General features: G+C 44.7%; 1 protein-coding gene across 1 annotated transcript in view; it reads left to right on the top strand.

The window, feature by feature from the left end:
* The first annotated feature begins 920 nt into the window (after positions 1–920).
* LOC115578086 (nesprin-2) overlaps positions 921–20283 on the top strand; it is a 34355-nt gene continuing 14992 nt past the window's right edge. The window contains exons 1-3 of the mRNA XM_030410913.1: positions 921–952; positions 1028–1168; positions 20040–20255. Of these exons, the coding sequence (XP_030266773.1) occupies positions 20062–20255 (194 nt within the window). The 5' untranslated portion in view covers positions 921–952; positions 1028–1168; positions 20040–20061. The remainder of the gene's footprint in view (positions 953–1027; positions 1169–20039; positions 20256–20283) is intronic.

The raw sequence follows: 20283 nt of genomic DNA, 5'->3' as shown, positions 1-20283 counted from the left end.
CACAACCATGCAGACACAAAGTCAGGTGAAGTTAAATAGTCCACAAAACATCTGTGGAGCTTCACTGAGAGGACAACTCCATAAATCCACACAGAAAGCCTCAAAACAGACACACTCCTTACATGTGCAGAACTTGCCTTAGAAAAATCATGTTTCTATGTTTTCTTTAGTTTCACAGTGATCCAGTGATCATTGTATGAACTTTCACAGGTTCACTGCTATCAGGAAGTGCTAACAGCTAATTCTGCTAAGTTTTGAAACAAATCCCACATTACCTCCTTGTTTAGGATGATACTGAAATGCTGTTTTGCTCAATGAATCTCCAGAAATGTTTTTCAGGGAGGAGATAACGGCTGAATTTCCCATTTGGGATGAATTGTTCCTTTTATGTCCCCATTTCTGCATATGACCTATTTTACTTTCACTCTTTATTATTTCATGTTTGTTATGGCGTGTTTTTATTGTCTGCATCTTGGAGTTTTATTTTGAAAGGCAACAAACACGTAACACACACAGTTCATTGTTGAGGATGAAGCGTCCATCAGTGTGTTTCCTGATTAAGTATTGATCCATGTTTACAGTTTGTTAATGTATGAGGGAGTTTTATGAGTTTATTGTTTGATTACCGAGGGAAAGTAGAGCAGCAGGGCCGCGTCCCATTCCGAAATCAGCTCTCCTTCCGTGCGTCCTTCTCTAGCAAACAGTTTGATTGATCATCGCACGATACAAACAATAATTAAATAAATAAATGAGTGAATTTTAACCCTTCAGGATGTGGGAGGTGACTGTATTCAGTGTGAGCAGGTGAGCAGGACACATCTGAGGAGGCGTTTGTTTCAAAATGGGTCACGGCAGCCAGTGGAGCGTGATGCAGGTGAGCAGCTGCAGGTGTGTGTGTGTGTGTGGGGAGACAGGTTGAGAGGGGGCGGGGCTTGTGAAGTACCTGCTGCAGGTAGGTTCGCGCTGCAGCTCAGTCGCTGTTGGTTTTGTTCCTGCTGCAGACTGAAGGTGTTTCTCTCCTCTGTAGGTGAGTTTAACCTCCCAGTTCAGCAGCTGATCAGGATACAAACTCACCTGGGTCACCGGAAGTGGTTTTAAGGTGTTTCCCAGCGGTTTTGGACGGGTTCCACTTCGTCACGTTTCCTGAAATGAGCTCATCCAGCAGCAGGTGAGTCGGTCATCCGTCAGACAGATGTCTCTTCCATCTGATTTGTATTGTTGTTGTTGTTGTTGTTGTTGTGTGTGTTTGTTATTCGAGCTGTTTTGTCCGCGTGAGAACAAGTCTCAGGTGTCACGTGACGGAAACTCTCGTGTTGTTTTTGTTGTTTTCTCGCGCGGTGTGTTCAGGAAACCCGCAGCAGAGTAATGTGAGGCCGTGAGGGCGGTAATGAGCCTGCGTGCAGCTCAGGAACCGGTTTTCTTCTTCCTGGACTGGACTGCTGTGTACGTGCGTGCATGCATGTGTATGTGTGCGTGCGTGTGCGTGTGTGTGTGTGTGTGTGTGAGTCATTCACTGACACCGGGCTGTCAGGAGTGTATCCAGTGTCCTGTTTGCCCTCAGGACAGGAGTTTACAAAGGTGTGTGTGTGTGTGTGTGTGTGTGTGTGTGCTGTGTGTGGCTGGGTCCCTCTGTTGCCATGGTTACAGTTACAGGTATCAGGCCTGATGCTGGTCTGGTGCCGACAGTGGAGGAGCCAGTTCAGTGTTTTACTGTATAGTATGTAAGTGATTGATGTTGACATGATTGATTGGTCGATATGGTGATCGATGTTCCTCACCTGTGCTGCTCGTCTAACCCGAACCCTAAAAACACGTGACGAAGCTCCTTGAGGAGAAGTTCATGAACACCTTCACAGGTGCATGTTGGGTAATTGATCTGTATGTATGAGACCTTTCTTTGTGTCACAACGCCATCAAAGTCGCCGCCATTGATTATATCTGTCGTGCTCACCTGTGTGCACCTGGAGGCCGATGACGGGAATCATGACTAGAGAACATTTTGACGCTCACACTGGACAGAACATCACAGACGGACTGAAGAGACGGGTGCTTCACTCGTGGGTCAGAACCACAATAGTCCTCGAGCTCTGCCGTCATGTTGGTCTCATCGACCCACCTGGAAAGTTTCCTGACTGACACAGGAAGTTGCCTGTTCTGCCCCTGAAAACGACTGTTTTTAGAGCCGCAAAGAAGAAGTTGATACCCACAGCTAAGGTGTCAGAATCGGTACCGGAACGTCTCTAGTAGTTCCAGCTGGTGTCTCCAGGACCACATTCTGTCATGATGACACACACAGACGCCGTTACAGCTGCTAAAGTTGTTTATCTGTAAGAACTCACAGGTCCGGCTGGTTTTGACTCGGCACTTCTAAAAAAAATTGTCATCTTGAACTCTTTGAAACTGTGAAGAGCTGAAACATCATCTGGTTTTATGAGTCTGCAGTCAGTTATGTGTTGAACTGTGTGTTGGTGCTGCTGCAGGAATGTGTCCCCGCCCGCAAACACTCAGACCGGTTCTGATCCGCTGCCACACCTGAACTGAAGGAGCAATTAAACGTGACTGCGTGTTGCTGTCACTCTCAGGTCCAGTTCTCAGACAAACGCCTCGTAAACATTTAAGACGCTGGAACCAGACGATGTTTCAGAGCTGGAGGCTTGAAAACTGACTGACACAATCAGAACAGACGGCGATTACATTTCTTTCGATCGACTAATTGCTGCAGCTCTACAGCTCTGGAGTAAGGGAGGCTGCTCAGGCTTTGTGATGTGATAATGAGCAGCGTCTTTGTTGTTTCCCACGACGCCGGATCAATACAACACAATATGACAGCGAGCATCCATACGATCAGATCTCAACGATGTGATGTGTGATCCTGGTTACTCCAGTTATTGATGAGAGCGGGCGCTCCGAGGCGTCTTCAAAGACGGAAGGACAAAGAAGCTAAACACAGACGCCGTTAAAACACTGATTCTGAGCGTCAGTTACCATGACAACGATTGAAGCTTCAAAGCAATCGGGTCAGCGCCTCGTGATTTAGTCCAATTTAGGGTGTCTTGGATCAATTTTGAGTTTGTTTCAGGGCTTCAGAATAAAACTTATCTACATCACAGAAAATAAAAAAATATTGCAATATTGTTAGTCTGATATTTTGCAGCCCCCCATCAAGAAATGGTACTTTTAATAATAATTAAAATCTTCATTGTGTTTAATTCATCCACTAAACATTTCTCTACATGAGCTAAACCACTGAAGGTTTTGCAATATGCCCAGTTTAATAATTTACTACCTGTAGCTTCATCATCATCATCATCATCACTCATGCTCTCTGAAACTACAAGAAACTGAGCGACATGAAACTTCAGCTTCACAGGCTGACTGCTGCGTTCTGCTCACAGGTCACGTCCTGTATGGACTCCAGGTGGAGGGTTACAGTGTCACTGAGCTCAGGTGAGCCGCCCCGCTGCTTTACACTGTAACTGTGTCAGGTATCAGATAACTGTGGCACGGTTTCACTACAGCCACCTGAGCCGTGTCACCTGAGAGGAGGAATTATACCGGGAGGCCCGTTTGACCTCGTTCCCACCTGAAACTACGATGATGATAACTGAGAATGTGACAGGATGAAGCTGCTGTCCTGTGGAAAACAGTTTGAGGAGGAGGAGGAGGAGGTGTGACTTGATAAGAGCTTTATGTGTTGTATCAGTGTTGCTGAGGCTGCTGGGCTTCATTATGACTCAGACTACCTTCACGATGTCCCCAGGCTCCGCCCCGGTCCACGCTGACTCTTTGCTAGCTAACATCTGCAGGCTAATGTTCCCTCCGACGGCCATAACAACACCTAATGTTATTACACCATTAAACTGCCTGTTTCCTTCAGCTTTATAGCTGCTGTTACCTGCAGCACGTCGGCCCTCTGTGCAGAAACGCTCTGTTAGCTTCCACTGACGGGCCGAGCAGGACCGAGCAGGACCCGGTGTGGTTTCCTTTGCAAGGTTGACAGTTCTGTTTGGACTGTTTTCAAGAGTGTGTGTGTTGCTTCAGGAACAGGTGAGAAGATGATGACAGACACACATGCAGTTTTTACAGAGAGATGTTGATAGTTTCATCTTCCCTCTCCACCATAACGGAACAGAAACTCAGTTCAGATGGTTGCAGGAGTCGCCTGCAGGAGTCGCCTGCAGGAGTCGCCTGCTGTGCCGACACAGTGACCTCGTTCTGGCCGAGTGAGGCCGACTGGACTGTGTTTCATCACCGTCAACACGCGGCTGCTCTGCTTTACTAAACGGTGAACCTGCTTCACCTGCATGTTAAACAGACGAGTCTGTCTGAACTCCTCCAGCTTCCAGCAGCCGCGACAATTAACTGATTCATCAGTTTATAGGGTTGCAGTGGTGTGACAGTTTTAACGGATACTGTGGCAGGAAAATGGACAATTATGCTGTTTGTATTTGCTTATCTGCACGATTGAACTCGAGTATTAACAGAAAAAATAATCAAGAGATTAATCCGATGGCTGATGACACAGCACGTTGTGTGTAAGAATAAAGAACTTGAAGACGTAACTTGTATTTTCTCTCCTACGTGTCGCTTCTGTGTGACCTTTGAACGCTCTCTGGCAGGTTTGTTAATCACGGTGGTTCGATGGTTCTGGACTCAGCGGTCGATGGATGATGCAGTTCTCTCGTCTCATCTGGTTTTGGTTGTATTAGTAGATGGAGCTGACTCTGACGGGGGGCCTAACAGGACGGGAACAGGAGTCCTGAAGCCAGGAAACATCAGCAGGGTTCTGGTTTCTCTCCGGCTCTGTTGCTGTTTGCTCTAAATGAAATTCTGAGTTTTGCTCTGGTGCCTCGGGGCAGATTTTCCTCCCGGGCCGTTTGTTTCACATAAAAGAGAAACTGATTAAAGTGATAATTCTCCTCTGTGGAACCTTTTTCAATTTTTATTTCAGTGCATTTACCAACAGCCTCCGTCTTTATTCGTCCCTGGGAGTGAATTCACCCACCGACTGCAGGCTCACACAGGAGAGAAACTGCTGAGTCCTCATCAGCTGGTCTGGTGGAGAGAAATATAAAGTTTATGCAGGATGGACAGCGACACGAGCGATCCAAACTGTTGGGAGACAGGACGGGCCGAAGGAAACGCTGATGATCCTTCTGTGCTACAAATTGTCCCATTTCTGTTTGCTGAGCCGCCTCGCTGTCGCCGTCCTGATGCAGCTCTGGCGGGGGAAGCAATATTTGTTGGTGTGTCGTGTAGTTAAAGACAAGAACATCTTATCAGAGTCTGAAGTGTGTCATCACCCTCTCCTCCGCTCTCGGGTTTTAACTTGGCGTCCTCCTCTCCCGTCTGTGATCCTCTCATCTTATCCAGAACTCAAACACTTTCCCCTTTCAGTCCGTATCACTCGCCGCTCTCTGCCGCCTCGCGACGCCACTTCCAGCTTAGTTAGTTTAACATTCAAATCTCCGGAGAAACGTCGGCGTATTTGGGTCATGAGATTAAGATCTGCTGGGTGAAAAGGCTCCTCTGACACCTTTAGAAATTTCAAAGTCCCCCTCAGCCTGAAACTAAACTTGACATAATCACGGAGCTGGGAGTTAGAACGTCACGTCTGTCTGATTTGGTTTTATAGATCAAAACTGAGAAATGTTAGACTGCCGTTTCTGTGTTGTTGAGAAGAATAAATGGGTGTTTTTAAACGATGCGGTTGGTGTTTCACGCTCTCGACACCTCTGAGTGTCTTTTACAGCGAAACAGCTCAAATGTCAAACTCAGTCATCCTGCACCGACATCCTCCCCGCGGCACATCGGATTATCTGGATTTATGAATGATGAAGTTCATTCCCAGGAGTCCGTCTCCACGAAACGCGCTCCGTCAACGGTGTTTTTTGGAGATCAACACACGATTGGCTCATTAACTCTTAGGAAGCGATCGTAATTAATGTCAACAAATGAGACGATTGGTCCCGAGAGGCCTCGATGATGTTCACACTGAGATCTGAAGGAACGTCTGACAGAAATCATACGTGGCTCCTTTTTAAAAACAGTGAAGAAGAGAACAGAGAGGTGAGGTCATCAGACGGAGACGTCAGTTTAAAGGCTGCAGCTAACGATTGATTATTAATCAATTAGTTGTTGTCAGAAAATGGTATAAAAGTTTGTTCATAGGTCTCAAAGTACAAAGAGAGCTGCAGTGATTGCCAGAATATTAGGCATTTAATTTAACAATCGATTAATTAGTTTGTTGTAAATTCTCTGATGTTTTCTGGTTTCTTTCCTCTGTGACAGTAAACTGAATATCTTTAGGACATTTGAGGACGTCATCTTGAGCTTTGGGAAACATTTATTGATCTTTATACACCATTTCCTTAAAGCGAAACTCTCGCCAAATAGCAACCAAGGCTTTATTTGGGATTGAATATGAGTCAAACCTTCGTGTGAAAGCATAATTACGACGAAAGAGGCACTTTTAAGATTTACTGTGCTACGAGCAAAGTTTCATGTTGTGTCGAGCCTTCTTAGTGTTCTAAAAATAGAGATTTTGATGCTAGCATGTCGTGCCCCATGCACTCCTGTTCAAAATGAACGTGCCCAAAACCGAAACTACGGTAAATCTTAAAAGTGCCTCTTTTCGTCGTAATTATGCTTTTACAAGAAGGTTTGACTCATATTCAATCCCAAATAAAGCCTCGGTTGCTTTTTGGCACGAGTTTTGCTTTAAGCTATAAATAATCATTATCTTCCGTACGGATCTGTAGAGTCATGAAGTAATCCCACTGTTTGACTCGTCAGCCGCAGCAGGACGTGGGAACTGAATGAAGGGGTGATGTTAAAGAGGACGGTTGCATGTGACTGTGTTCACATTAAAGGCTGCAGGATGTAGAAGCTGAAGCGTCCTGACTGAATCTCACATTTCACTGAAACAGCAGATCTTCTGTTTCACACACAGAGGGAACTTGTTGGGCTGAACGGCGGCTCTGATTACTGTTAATGTGAAGCGTTCTCTTTCATCCACTTCCAGGCCGAGTTGACTTCTTTCCTCTTTACACTCGATTAACATCTGACACGGTGCGAGGACGAGTCGGTGCCGCTGGTCCGGCGACGTGGCTGTGAATGTTTTCTGTCTGAGAGCTGTGAGCAGAAACAAGAGGAATATAGAAGATCTCTGAACACTGTGTCGTGTCTGTCGTCCCTCTGCGGCTCCATCACTCTGTTTTCTTCCTGTCGGTTATTTTCAGGAGGATTTGTAAACTCTCCCCCTCCAGATACTCTCACCGCCTCCTTTTACTTTCCTCCTCGTCCCCACAACGTCTCTACGTAATGAGATAGTTGAAATCAGGAATTCTTCTTCTTCTTTTTCTTGTTTCCTTCTTGTTTTCCTTCTACTTCTTCTTCTTCATGTTTTTCTTCTAGTTCTTCATGTTTTTCTTCTTCTTCATGTTTTTTTTCTTCTTCTTGTTTTTTTTCTTCTTCATGTTCTTTTTCTTCTTCTTCATGTTTTTTTCCTTCTTTTTCATGTTTTTCTTCTTCTTTTCATGTTTTCTTCTTCTTCATGTTTTTCTTCTTCTTCTTCATGTTTTTCTTCATGTTTTTCTTCTTCATGTTTTTCTTCTTCTTCATGTTTTTTTTCTTCTTCTTCATGTTTTTTTCTTCTTCTTCATGTTTTTTTTCTCCATGTTCTTTTTCTTTTTCATGTTTTCTTCTTCTTCTTTTCATGTTTCTTCTTCTTCTTCTTCATGTTTTTCTTCTTCTTCTTCTTCATGTTTTTCTTCATGTTTTTCTTCTTTATCATGTTTTTTTTCTTCTTCATGTTCTTTTTCTTCTTCTTCATGTTCTTTTTCTTCTTCTTCATGTTTTTTTCCTTCTTTTTCATGTTTTCTTCTTCTTTTTCATGTTTTCTTCTTCTTTTCTTCTTCTTCTTCATGTTTTTCTTCTTCTTCTTCTTCTTCATGTTTTTCTTCTTCTTCTTCTTCTTCATGTTTTTCTTCTTCTTCTTCTTCATGTTTTTCTTCATGTTTTTTTTCTTCATGTTTTTCTTCTTTTCATGTTTTCTTCTTCTTCATGTTTTCTTCATGTTTTTTTTCTTCTTCATGTTTTTCTTCTTTTTCATGTTTTTCTTCTTCTTCATGTTTTTCTATTTTTTTTTCTCTTTTTGTTTTTTTTTTGTTTTTCTTCTTGTTTTTTTTCTCTTCTTGTTTTTTCTCTTTTTTCTTTTTCTCTTTTTGTTTTTCTTGTTTTTCTTATTTTTCTTCTCCTTCTTATCCGTGTTTTCTTCTTGTTCTTCTTCTACTTGTTTTCTTCTCCTTTGTGTTTTTCTTCTTCTCCATCTTGCTTTTCGTCTTGTTTTTCTTCTTTTTGTTTTACTTCTTGAGTTTTTTTTTCTTCTTCTTGTTTTTCTTCTTGTTCTTCTTCTTGTTTTTCTTCTTCTTCTTCTTCCCCTCCAGCCTCCTTTTGTCCAGATGAGACAGTAAACTCATGTTCGGGGCAGCGAGGAGATGTGGAGGTGTTATTTCTCCGAGGATCTTCCTGGTAAACTTGTGTCTTATCCCCTGAAGTGTTGTGTTGTCATGGAGCAGTTAGAGGTGGTGTATTTATGGCTGCCTGACCTCCGACTCTGCAGGTGGAGACGAACTAAAAGTAACAGAGTCGTACTGTACGACACAGTCAGCGGAGAGGAGGAGGAGGAGGAGGGGGAGGAGGAGGAAGAGGAGGAGGAGGAGGAGGAGGAGGAAGAGGAGGAGGAGGAGGAGGAGGAGGAGGAGGAGGAGGAGGAAGAGGAGGAGGAAGAGGAGGAGGAGGAGGAGGAGGAGGAAGAGGAGGAGGAAGAGGAGGAGGAGGAGGAGGAGGAGGAGGAGGGGGAGGAGGAGGAAGAGGAGGGGAGATTCTGACAGTGGAGGAGACAGAGGACACACACACACACACACACACACACACACACACAGGTTGCTGGTGTTCGGGGGTTTTAAAACACGGTCCGTTTCGGAGTGAGAGAGTCGTTAGGTTAGAAAGAAGATGAAGGTCCGGTGAAGTGAGGACTCGCCCGGCTGCTGGAGGAGAGTTCAGATCAGGCCGTGTTCATGTTCACGTTGATCCAGACTGTTTCTGAAGTGTGATTCTGTACCAGTATACGTGACTCTATGCACTGATTTGATACCACGTGACTTAGAAACGGGACCACCCTCTGAAAGCCGACACAGTTAGTTGTGCTGTTTTTCTTTCTTGTGCATCCGCTTCGTGTCGAACGTCTTCTCAGAAAGGCTCTGGTGACATCACACTCTTTCCTTCTCCTGGCCTAGGCGATAATATTCACCGTATTTTTGTCTGCTACTGATGATGTCATCACCCACGAAACTATGATATCCTGATGTCAAATAAAAAACAACCGGATATTAAACCACAAAGGATCAGCGTCCATCACAGAGCGACGGCTGTTAAGATGTTAGCTCACGGTTTAGGATTCCAGAGCGACTGTTTGGGTCGAGTCTCAGCTGCAGAGTAGATAAAGTGAGCTGGTGATAGAGGAGCATTGAGGAGCTAGGGTAAAAAGAAAGTGAATTCTGGACTTAAACATGTCGGATGTGATGTGTAGATCAGCTCCGTCATCAGTTCATGTGATGTTTTACAGCCTGTTGTGTTTTAGTCTCCTTAATGCTTCTTTATTTCTTCTGCAGCTCATGAGAAGAGTTTCCTCTCTCAGCTGACACTGTATTCACCTCTTTTTATCTGCATGTTACAACCTCAGAGCGCCTGAGAGGATGAGATGATTCACGACGTGGTCACCCAGCGGCCACCACAGCTCAGGTTTCAGGCCCGTGTGTGTTCTCAGCTGAGGAGCAGAGGGGATGATTAACTTTGTCTCGGGACGCAGACGTTATTTTAATCAGTCTCGGTTCTAATAGTCTTAACTTCCCCTCACCTTCATCACCTCCTCAGCTGAATATCACTTTCCCTCTAAAGCTGCCGCGCTCTAATAGGAGCCATTCATCTCTTTTTCCTTCGCCGCTGAAACTTAAGCGAGTGATGCATTTCACTGCTTCGCTCCAGCATTTTCCAAACTGCACTCGCTGACCTGACACACACACACACACACGCAGTATTGCTGGACGCCAGTTTGAGTGGAGCTTTCTGAACGTGAAGGTCACAAACAAATTAAAATGTCACCTGGTTGGTCAGGTGAACACGCCGTAACAAAACAGGTTAAAATCCAGATTCAGCTTGGTGAAGGCTGCAGCAGGAGGTGAATACATGTTGCTTTCATCGGTGAATACAGTCAGATAAACCTTAACTCTTTATATTTAGAAAGTCCTTTAAAAAGCAGACTGCATCAGTCTACAATACAGGAAGGTTCATCTTTCAAACACCAGTATCTGTAACCTCAGTACTGTCGTCTGCAGACGATGCTTCAGGATGAAACGTGTTTTGTAAGTGAGGTAGATGATAAAACCTCAGATATTTATGCCGGTATCGACCCAACGACTGCAGACAAAGTTCTGTAGGGATATTTAACATGACCTCATGGGACTGTGACAGCAGTCAGCGAGGAGAGACGGATGCATGTTTGATCCTGTTGGAGTTTTGTCCCGGATCACAAATATGATGTTTGTGGAAGCTGCACCGCCTCCAACACAAACCCCTGCAGCACATAGTGAATGTAGCCTGAAGGACCACAGGTGCCTGCCTCCACCTGGTACCTCCACCTGGTACCTCCACCTGGTGTCTCCACCACGCTGAGCAACAGCTTCATGCACCAGGCTGTCAGGAGGCTGAACTCTGGGGTTAGTCTGCAAGATCATCAAACTGCCTACGTCTACGTCAAATACAGACGTATGGTGAAGCAAATAACCCTCCACCAGCTGCTTCATGAGATCTTTTAAAGGGGCAGTGTGTAATATATCAAGTATTTAGCGCCATCTAGCTGTGAGGTTCTACATTGCAACACTCCTTTGCTCACCCCTCCCGTTCTGAAGACGTTGGAGACGTTCCGGAAGCTACGGTGGCCCTGACGGACAAGAAACTCATTTTCAAAATATGGACTCTTTCCCAACAGCGTCGAGTATTTCTACTGATTCAAGTAATGAGGTAAAGATGTAGTTAGTCATTAAGGCTATAAAACTAGAGGCTCCCTCTCAGTTCCTCAGTCAAGCTAGCTCTGAGCGAAAACGCGTTTAGCCTCACTACGTAGTACCACGTGGTGCTTTGTGTCCCTCTCGGCAGTCTAGTTTTTTTTAAACCAGAAAGACATGGCGGCCTCCATAGAGCTTGCCCGTGCTGTGTATATTCAGATAGGTAATTCTTCGCTCAGGAGGATAAGTCAGATTGTTGTCAGAGGTAATTGTACACAATGAGGACTTACTTATGAACCAAGACGTTGATTTGAGTTAATAAATTACTTAAATCGTTACACACTGTCCCTTTAACGTTCGTAGTTATAATTTAATGTGAGCAAACTCGATCAGGATCCGTCTGTGCATGGATGGAGAATCTTTCCTGTGTGCATGGAGGAGGATCTCCGTCAGAGTAACCTCATCATATATTCATCTCTTCCTCTTCTGTCTTCACATCGTCTCTGTGTGAATATCATCACCTCCGCTGCTGAATGTCCTCCAGTTTATACGCTGACCTAACGTTATAAATCCACCTCTGACCACCTTCCTAATAAAGCTGCGTATAAACCTCGCGCCGCTCTCATTTAACTGCCAGTTTCAGGTTTCTGTCTCAGGACACGGATATAATTTAAATCTTCTTTAACTCTAAGCTGAGTCCTAGGAGTCTAACTTCACTTCTCCTCCCCTCGCCTCGATCTCCTCCTCAGCTCCGTATCACCATCAGGTCCAACAAAAGCCATTTTCTTAATCTTAATAACATGAACTCACTTCCTTCCCGTTTCCTGCCACGGTGCATTGTACAGCAGAGGAGCTGATATCCTCATCATCTCAGCAGGGGTGAGTGTTAATAGTGAAGATGAGCGGCCTCCTCTCGTTCCCTCACGCTGCTCTGTCTGTCTGGCTGCTCGCGGCTTCCTGCAGGCAGAGCTGCAACATGCATTACAGAGACATAAAACATTATGTAATCCAGAGAAATCTGCTGCTATCAGACACAAACATCTGCCAACAGGGTAAGAAAAGTGACTGGCTGAGATTTCTTGAAGGCAGCATTAGAAGCAGGCCACTGTTTGACCTTTTTAAAAGTAGTAAAAGCTTTTTTGACTTTCGATGTAAGAACCGGAAACTTCAGACGTCCGAGATAAAGCTTCCTGAAACTAGATTGTCTTTTAATTCATTAAATTAAAGTGGAGCTCCAGAGGAGGATCTGATAAGCTGCGGTCCTCCTGCAGTCAGGAGCTGTCAGTGTAGATACCTCGAAACAAGTTTCATAATCGAATGCAAATTAAGCTCGACAAGAATGTTATCTTCAATAATAAAGTCTCAGTGAAGCAGCGTTCAAGAGCATGACACTTTATTTTGAGTTTCTTTTATTGTACTTCCTGTTGAAACAGGATGTTGAGGCAGTGGAGAGGACAGAAAACAAAAGTATGGCAAGTTAAAGATTTAGTGTAAGACTGTGATTTTCATGCTCATAGTGAGAAAGCCAGAAAATCCAAATTTGGCAGCGTGATGTCATCGGGTGGATTATATAAACAGCACGGCTCTTTAAAGGACATTTCATGCATCATGTCACACAATTAGAGCTTTTTAAAAAGAATCATTAGTGGTTCACATCTCGAAGAGGCAAATACTCAGTCGGGATTGTTACGATCTTTTTCTAAAACCAAGCCGAGTAGTTTTGGTGCTTTTATTTTGAAGCTGTGTTAACGAACGCATCTCGTTTGTTATGGTGGGAACGTGACTACACAAGATACCGGGTCGTTTTTTCTCTGTAGACACGTGCTGTGTCTCAGTTCAGGTCTGCATCCTTCAGAGGAGCATTTGAAGTCTGTCCCAGTCTGAAGGCTCCTCCAGATGCTCCTTCTTCTCCCTGTTTTTGGAGGATGCACCGCTACGATCCTTCGTGGCCTCACATATCCCAAGATTCTTTGCGTGCCCGAAAAAGAAGAAAGAAAGAGAGAAAATGGCGACATGGCGTGGCGTAGATCGTCACTTTCGCGGGCCTGGGCGGCAGAAATCATGACGTAAGGGTAAAACATCTGGTGAGGCAACCAGGAAATGCTCCAAAGGCTAGACCGTCACATTTAACAACGGCTGACGAGGTTAACAAGGTCTCTCTGAAGGACTCGCCTTCAAAGACCACAAAGGCCGAGTCCTTCAGATGATGCAGACCCTGAACAGAGTCAACATCTGACGACTTCCTCTTTTGCTTTTGGTGGAAAAAGAGATGTATTTCTTTCTGAGAGCATCTTTAACTTGGTATCGATTCAGCTGCAGGAAACATGTGAGAGCAGTGGAACATACAGAACCAGCGAGCAGGTGGAATGGGTTATATTCTTACGTTGGTGCCTTAAAAGCTCTTCAGCAGATTTCTGTCCAGATGTGCGATCACAGCGGAGGACGAGTACAGATGTTGAATAAGATGACAGACAGAATAAATGTCATCAGATCCTGAGAGGAGAGAAGAAGAGCGAGTGACGGCACACTGTTGAGACTCGGCCGGCTGTTCGTCCCGTCACACGTTTGTTGCAGGCATCAAAGTCACAGAGGTCAATGACTGATGAGACACACACACACACACACACACACACACACACTCGTAGAAAGCTGTTGGATGATGGAGCGTCAATCATTACAACCAATCACACTTCGCTGCCAACTCCTCTGTCCAATACGATCACAGGGATTTTTTTTTTGTCTGTCTCAGCTGGTGATGTGTGTGACATCATCAGTGATGTCATCAGCAGTGTCAGGTATGAGACTCATTGTCTGATTGAGTGAAGTGTTTGGTTAAAGGCTTACTGTGTGTGTGTGTGTGTGTGTGTGTGTGTTGCTCTCACAGAAAGCTTTTTAGTATTCGTGAACGTCCTTTGAGACAGAAAACTCACTAATGTTTGAGCTTTAATCCAGGTGATGCAAATTAAACTGTGTGTGTGTGTGTGTGTGTGTGTGTGTGTGTTCTCATCCCAGTCTAGTATTCAAATTTCTGTCCACTCAGGGAAACCTCCCGGACACAATCCTGTCGCTGCTTCAGGCTCTGGACTTTCTTGCTGAGGGTCAGCTGTTCAGTCTTGTATCTGTTTGTTAGATAAGAAGCTGCTGCTGGTTAGCCTAGCTTAGCATAAAGACTGCAGAATAAGTAAATATTTGTGCACCTCTGGTTCCTTCGTCTTAAAATCAGTGTGTTTTCTTAATAATGTCTGTGATAAAACACGCTGAAGAGTTCGTTTCGATCTACGACATCAAATATGTCAGTAAACACCCAATTTATGGATTTATAAGCTCTTCATGTGTTAAAACCAGTTAGCGGTTGCTAACGAGTGTCTGAATGAGACTACAGAGGTTGTCGGGGACATTAAACGTCCTCACAGCGAACACGGAGACTCATCTACTCACTAGTCCGTCTTTACAGGCCACTTTAGTTACACACTGTTCTAACTCTGACTTTAACACTTGTACATTGATCAGTTTATAGAAAACCTGGATAGTAATTGTGCAGTAAGACTCTTAGTGGTGGTGACGTTTCAGTCATGTGACCGTGATGTCGTCTGTTTGTAGCCTAGCATTAGCTTCTTACTGCTACACAGTTAATTTAGCTTCAGACATCACAGAGTGGAGTTCATCTGTGGAGATTATCTGGATCAACAGAACATGTTGTACAACAGATTATTTTAGGTGATAATCCAAAATCATTTTGTGGAAAGAATCCAGGTGATGCTGACTTCAGGTCAGTCCACAAAAAAATCCATGACAGTGTAGAAGGTGAACTGGTGTGTGTCCAGCAGGAGAGGACGTGACCTCGGTGTGATCAGGACTGAGAGCGCCGACGTGTTTCATATTGTTATAATGGAGAGCAGGCGGAAAGAGTCGACAACAGAGCTGGAATCAATGAAATATGAGGTCTTTAATAGTCATTAACTAGCTGTGTGTGTGTGTGTGTGTGTGTGTGTGTGTGTGAGCCTGGCAGCAGTACAGTGAGCTGCAGGCAGCTGGTGACTCATCAACACACAACGATGCTCTCTTTCCATTCACACTTTCAGCTCATTGGGGGAAACAGCAGTGTGTGTGTGCGCGTGCCTGGGTGTGCGTTTGTGTGTGTGTGTGTGCGTGTGTGTGTGTCCACATGTTCAACAGATGTTCATATTAATGTTTGTTCTCTTGAGACTGAGGTGGCAAATGTCTTCATCTGGTCTGAAACTGAACCTGTCTGTCACCTGTGTGTGTGTGTGTGCGTGTGTGTGTGTGAGAGTGTGTGTGTGTGTGTGTCTCTGTTGTTGATGAACGGTCTTAAATCTCAGTTGTCAGATGGACGTTGAGCCACTGATGCTCCACATATTTAAATGGTCTTAATAACTCGTCTTGTAACAAACGTTAGCTGCTGGCTGGATGTTGGTGTCTCTCAGCTGAAGATATTCTCGCACCGTGCAGAGATGATGTGCAGGTGGTCTGGGTGGATCCACTTCACCGCTCCATCTTGTTCACCTGAGGAGCAGAGTGTCCTGATTCCTGTTGGGACAGAGGGATCGTTTCAGATGCCTGTCTCATGCTGTTGACTTGCTCAGATTGTGTTTGTCATTAACTCCTCCTCGACTTTTGTCCTTCTGCTGTGTTTGAGTAGCTGAACCGGTTTGTTTGAACCGGTACGTAGCTGAACCGGTTTGTTATTTGTTGTTATTGTTTTTAAATGTTTATTGTGAGGATGCACGATCCACATTTCTTCACTTCTGATCCGATCCCGATACCTGAATTTGGATATCTGCCAATACCGACACTATTCCGATACCAGAGCTCTGTTTGCTTTAATATTATTATTGTCATTATTGTTGATTTTATATGAGGCTGAAATTAACTCCTCTCTACAGGCAAGTATGATACAGTATGTATGTGTGCATGTATGTCCCAAAAGGCAACTTGAGGTTAGTATAAGGTCAGAAAACGCCTCTCTGAATAACGGCTTTGCAAACATTGCATTTTGCTGTCTTGCTCGATGTTTCCAGTGTAAAATATTTCCACACAGCGGACATGTTGGCTAGCCACAGTGCTGCTCAATGCTAGCCTGCGAGCTGGCTGCAAACTGTGGACTGGATTACCTGAAGTGGGGCGTGTCTCATGACTCTGTCTCATTGAGCCGCGCCTCCGTTCAGGAAATGCATTCCACAGTTTGCAGCCAGCTGGCAGACTAACACGCAGGAATCACTTGTGGAGTCATTTGGAAATTCCCAATCCGTGAATTACGTTTGTATCGGACCCGATACTGATACTGGATCGGATCGGCCCCATTCCTAGTTTATTTTGAATATTTCCGACTTTGTTCTGCTGTAGAGTCTTCAGGTGGCGTTTTATTTTGAAAACTGACTAGATGCACGATGCTGCTCCGCTGTGTAACTTCCTGTCTGGCTCGATCGTCTCTGTGCAAACTGTTTACCATCACGACTGAACGTCTGATTCCAACTTTAAAGTCACATCTTCTTCACTCTCAGACTGATGACTGCAGGTCACATGAATATCTGAGAGTTTCTGCAGCTGCTGATGAGACAAAAGAAGATTTCACTGTAAACTTCTGCATGTTGTTAGAAAATGTAAAATGAAAGTGATCGTCCTGATGGTGAAACATACTGAGACTGACATGATGAAGACTGAAGAGTCTCTCTGGTGGACACACACACACACACACACACACACACACACTGATACACACACACACACACACACACACACACACACACACACACACACACTGATACACACACACACACTGATGCAGGCAGACAGTGATCAGGATCTATGTGGCCTCTCAGTGTTGCAGGGCTGAAACCTTGGCCTCATAACTCTGCTATTATACCACACACACACACACACACACACACACACACACACACACACACACACACACAGAGTCCCCAGGTGAGAGTTTGGAGGATGAGGCCTTGGCCTGATCAGCCTCCTGTGGGGCGAGAGGAAGCGGTTGATTTATGAGTCTGAGGCTGGAAGATATCTGGTGGGCACACACACACACACACACACACACACACACACACACACACACACACACTTGTGGTTGCTCTGGACGACCGGCTGCATCGAAGCCTTTTTGATCTGAGGAAGGAAGAAAGATGAAGAGAGTGAGTGACACAGAGAAAATGATGAAACATCGAGAGGAGTTCAGTTTTTTGATGAGGTGATTAATTTCTTCCTCCTGATAAATCAAAATGAGTTATTATTGACGAGGCTCAACTCGATCTTCAGCTGTCAGTGTTTGCACGATCCAGATGTGAACTGAATGCTCGACGTGTCGGAGGCGTCAGACAAAGAGTCTGCACTGAACTAATACACTATAAACGCATGAAAGAGCTTCTTAGATCAATATTCATAACTGAACACAGCATCTGTCTCATTTTATAAGAATAAACGCAGAGAAGAAGTGAAGTTTAGTGTTCATTAAAGTCGGACTGCAGCTTCACTGAGCTGTGAAATCACTGCAGGAAACAGTCGCTGCTGTTCTTCTGATGAGACTTCAGGTGAGACATCAGTCACAACCTGGCATCTGCTCAGCGTTTCCTCTGTGTTCAGTCATCTGTGCAGCTCTGCAGCCGCTCCACTGAACACACTGAATACACTGAATACACTGTACTTAAGTATATTTAGTAGTTATGCAGGTGTTGGACACCCTCACCTGTAGTACCTGTAGTTATGAGCACTATAATGAGTGGAGAGCTGCCAGAATGAGTTCCTCTGTTACTGTGAGGATGCTCGGCTCAGACGGAGTGAAGCTGCTGTTCCAGAGGGAGTAAAGCTGCTGTTCCAGACGGAGTAAAGCTGCTGTACCAGACGGAGTAAAGCTGCTGTACCAGAGGTGGTTCAGGTTCTGATCACGGTCCGGCTGGGTTTCCTCTTTGGAGGTTTTCTGGCACGTCCGACTGGTAGGAGACCCTGGTGTGCAGACCCAGAACATATTTGAGAGTTTATGTATCTCATCTGTCCGGGGAACACCCAGGGATCCTCCAGGAGGAGCTTGAAAACCAGTTTACTTCATAAATACTTGATAACTTATCTAGTATTTGTGTTACATGGGGAGTTTGTACAGTTTATCAGGGAACAGCATCTCCACTCTGAGCTTCCACAAGGACGGTGTGGCTCAGGAGGCAGCGCTGTCATCGTTCCCGGCCTCTATGTGTCGCAGTGTCCTTGGTGGCTGACTCGTGTTGTAAAGCACTTACACTGAGCTCCCTCTGATGCCATTCTGTCGCTATGAGTTGGTCTTGTTTTCCTGCAAAAATATTTTTATGATCATTTATGGCTGCAACTAATCTGCAGACAACTCGCGTGTTTAATCGTTAAGTCAGTCCATCACAAATCTTTACATCTAAGAAGCTGGAACCAGACGATGTTGGATGTTTTAAATTGAAAAAGACACAAAATAGTTTGCAAGTCAGCTAATCGTTGCAGCTCAAGTGTCGTTTTTTTTCAGACTTGCAGCATCAAAATGTTTCTTTAGATGCTTATTAAGGTGAGATGGTCAATATGAAGTCAGCAGTAACGTTGTACTGTAGCTGGGAACGTCGGCGTGCTGTTTGTCTGTAAATAAAACCCAAGCCGAGTTCTTGAGTCTTGCTTTTCACCCGATAGTTAGCGACAGCTACGAGCCAGGCTCACTGAAGGTTTACTGACCTTTTCATGTGGACTAGTTTAAGCGATCAGCTGCTCCTGCAACCTCTCGCACCAATGAAAACATCTTAAATCACATTTTCCATTTGTTGCTTTCTCCCAGTCAGACTAAGAATGACTGCGTCTTTGGATTCGTCCTCTTTGTTTTTCCAAAAGCTTCATTTTTGTGTGGGTTTCTTTTTAATGTCATCCAGCTCAGAGAGTGAGGCTGATGTTGGTCTGTGTGATCAGCTGCTGCGTCTGTAAACCGGCAGATAATTACACTCAGACTGCGAGTGTGAAGCGAATGAAAGGTGCAGATTTGTCCTTCACATACATGTAAATCAGACCTTGGTGTTGTGTTGTCGCTCGCTCTCTCTCTAGATGTTATAACAGTGTGTGTGTGTGTGTGTGCTGGTGATAATAATGAATCACAGCTCCGCGGTGTGTCTGCGTGCGTCTCTTTGCTCAGAGGATTTAGGGTTTGTTTGCTTTCCTTCACTTCTCCGCTCCGGCAGCAAAGACTCAAACAAGTTTAATTCAGCTTGTTAAAGCGCTGGCGTCCTCGTTCGTCCTCGAGGGCCTACAGTGAATGAAGATCTCTCCAAAAAACACACCTGCCTGTGTGTTCATGTGATTTCAATGTGCAAGACCAAACTCCAACATTTCTTACACTTTGCATCTAATAAACCACAACGAGACCCTCTCAGAAGTATTCTGCGTTGTTGTCTTCTTCCCTCTTTGTTTCCTCATTGTGTGTTTTATTGAGAACTTTATTTGCACACAATAAGAAAGTCAACAAGTCTTAAAACAAGGATGATTTAACTGCATTTACTGTCCCCCTGCAGCTGTTTCCTCCAGGTCGATTGAATGATGATGATGACGGTCGCGATATAGATATCTGTCACAGTATTTCTTAGAATGAGTGAACAAAGTGAAGAGTAAAAATCTGAAAGTGTTAATGAGACGTGCAGGCTTTCATCAGAGAACAGAGCTGCTGTCAGCGGGTCTTAAGCCAGAAAACAACCAAATGTCTGCAGATTTTCCTGCATGATGTAATAACTTGTTATAGCTGACTGTAAAAACGGTCGGATGCTGCCGTACAACCAGCCAGATCCATTAAAACCATCAAAAACAAGCACATCCAAACGTTCTGTGTAGTTAAATCTGTGTCAGCTTAGTTTTTGTCAACTGAAAATATAAAATATTATCACGCAGTCAGATAAATATGAGGAATAAAGTCAGAGAATGCAGGTAAAATGATTTCCGTGCCTTGTTTCTCTCCAGGTGAAGGTCACGTGATGTCAGGATGCCTGCGTTCCCGCCGGACAGTCCTCCTTCCATCGCCTCCGCTGCAGGAAGTGATGTCATGCCTGGACAGGAAGTAAGGGACATGGATCTGTCCTCGTCTTTTTTTCTTCCCTCCTCGTCTCTGAATGAGGAGGAAACGCAGCAGGTGGACGACGGCTGGAGCCAAGATGGAGACCTGCAGGGATGTGGACAGTGAGTGTCCTCCATCAGAACCTCACTT

The sequence above is a fragment of the Sparus aurata genome, unplaced genomic scaffold (genome assembly GCF_900880675.1).
Source record: "Sparus aurata unplaced genomic scaffold, fSpaAur1.1, whole genome shotgun sequence".
Classification (NCBI taxonomy): Eukaryota; Metazoa; Chordata; class Actinopteri; order Spariformes; family Sparidae; genus Sparus; species Sparus aurata.
The sequence above is the reverse complement of the archived record's forward strand: the minus strand, read 5'-3'. Positions and strand labels throughout refer to the sequence as shown.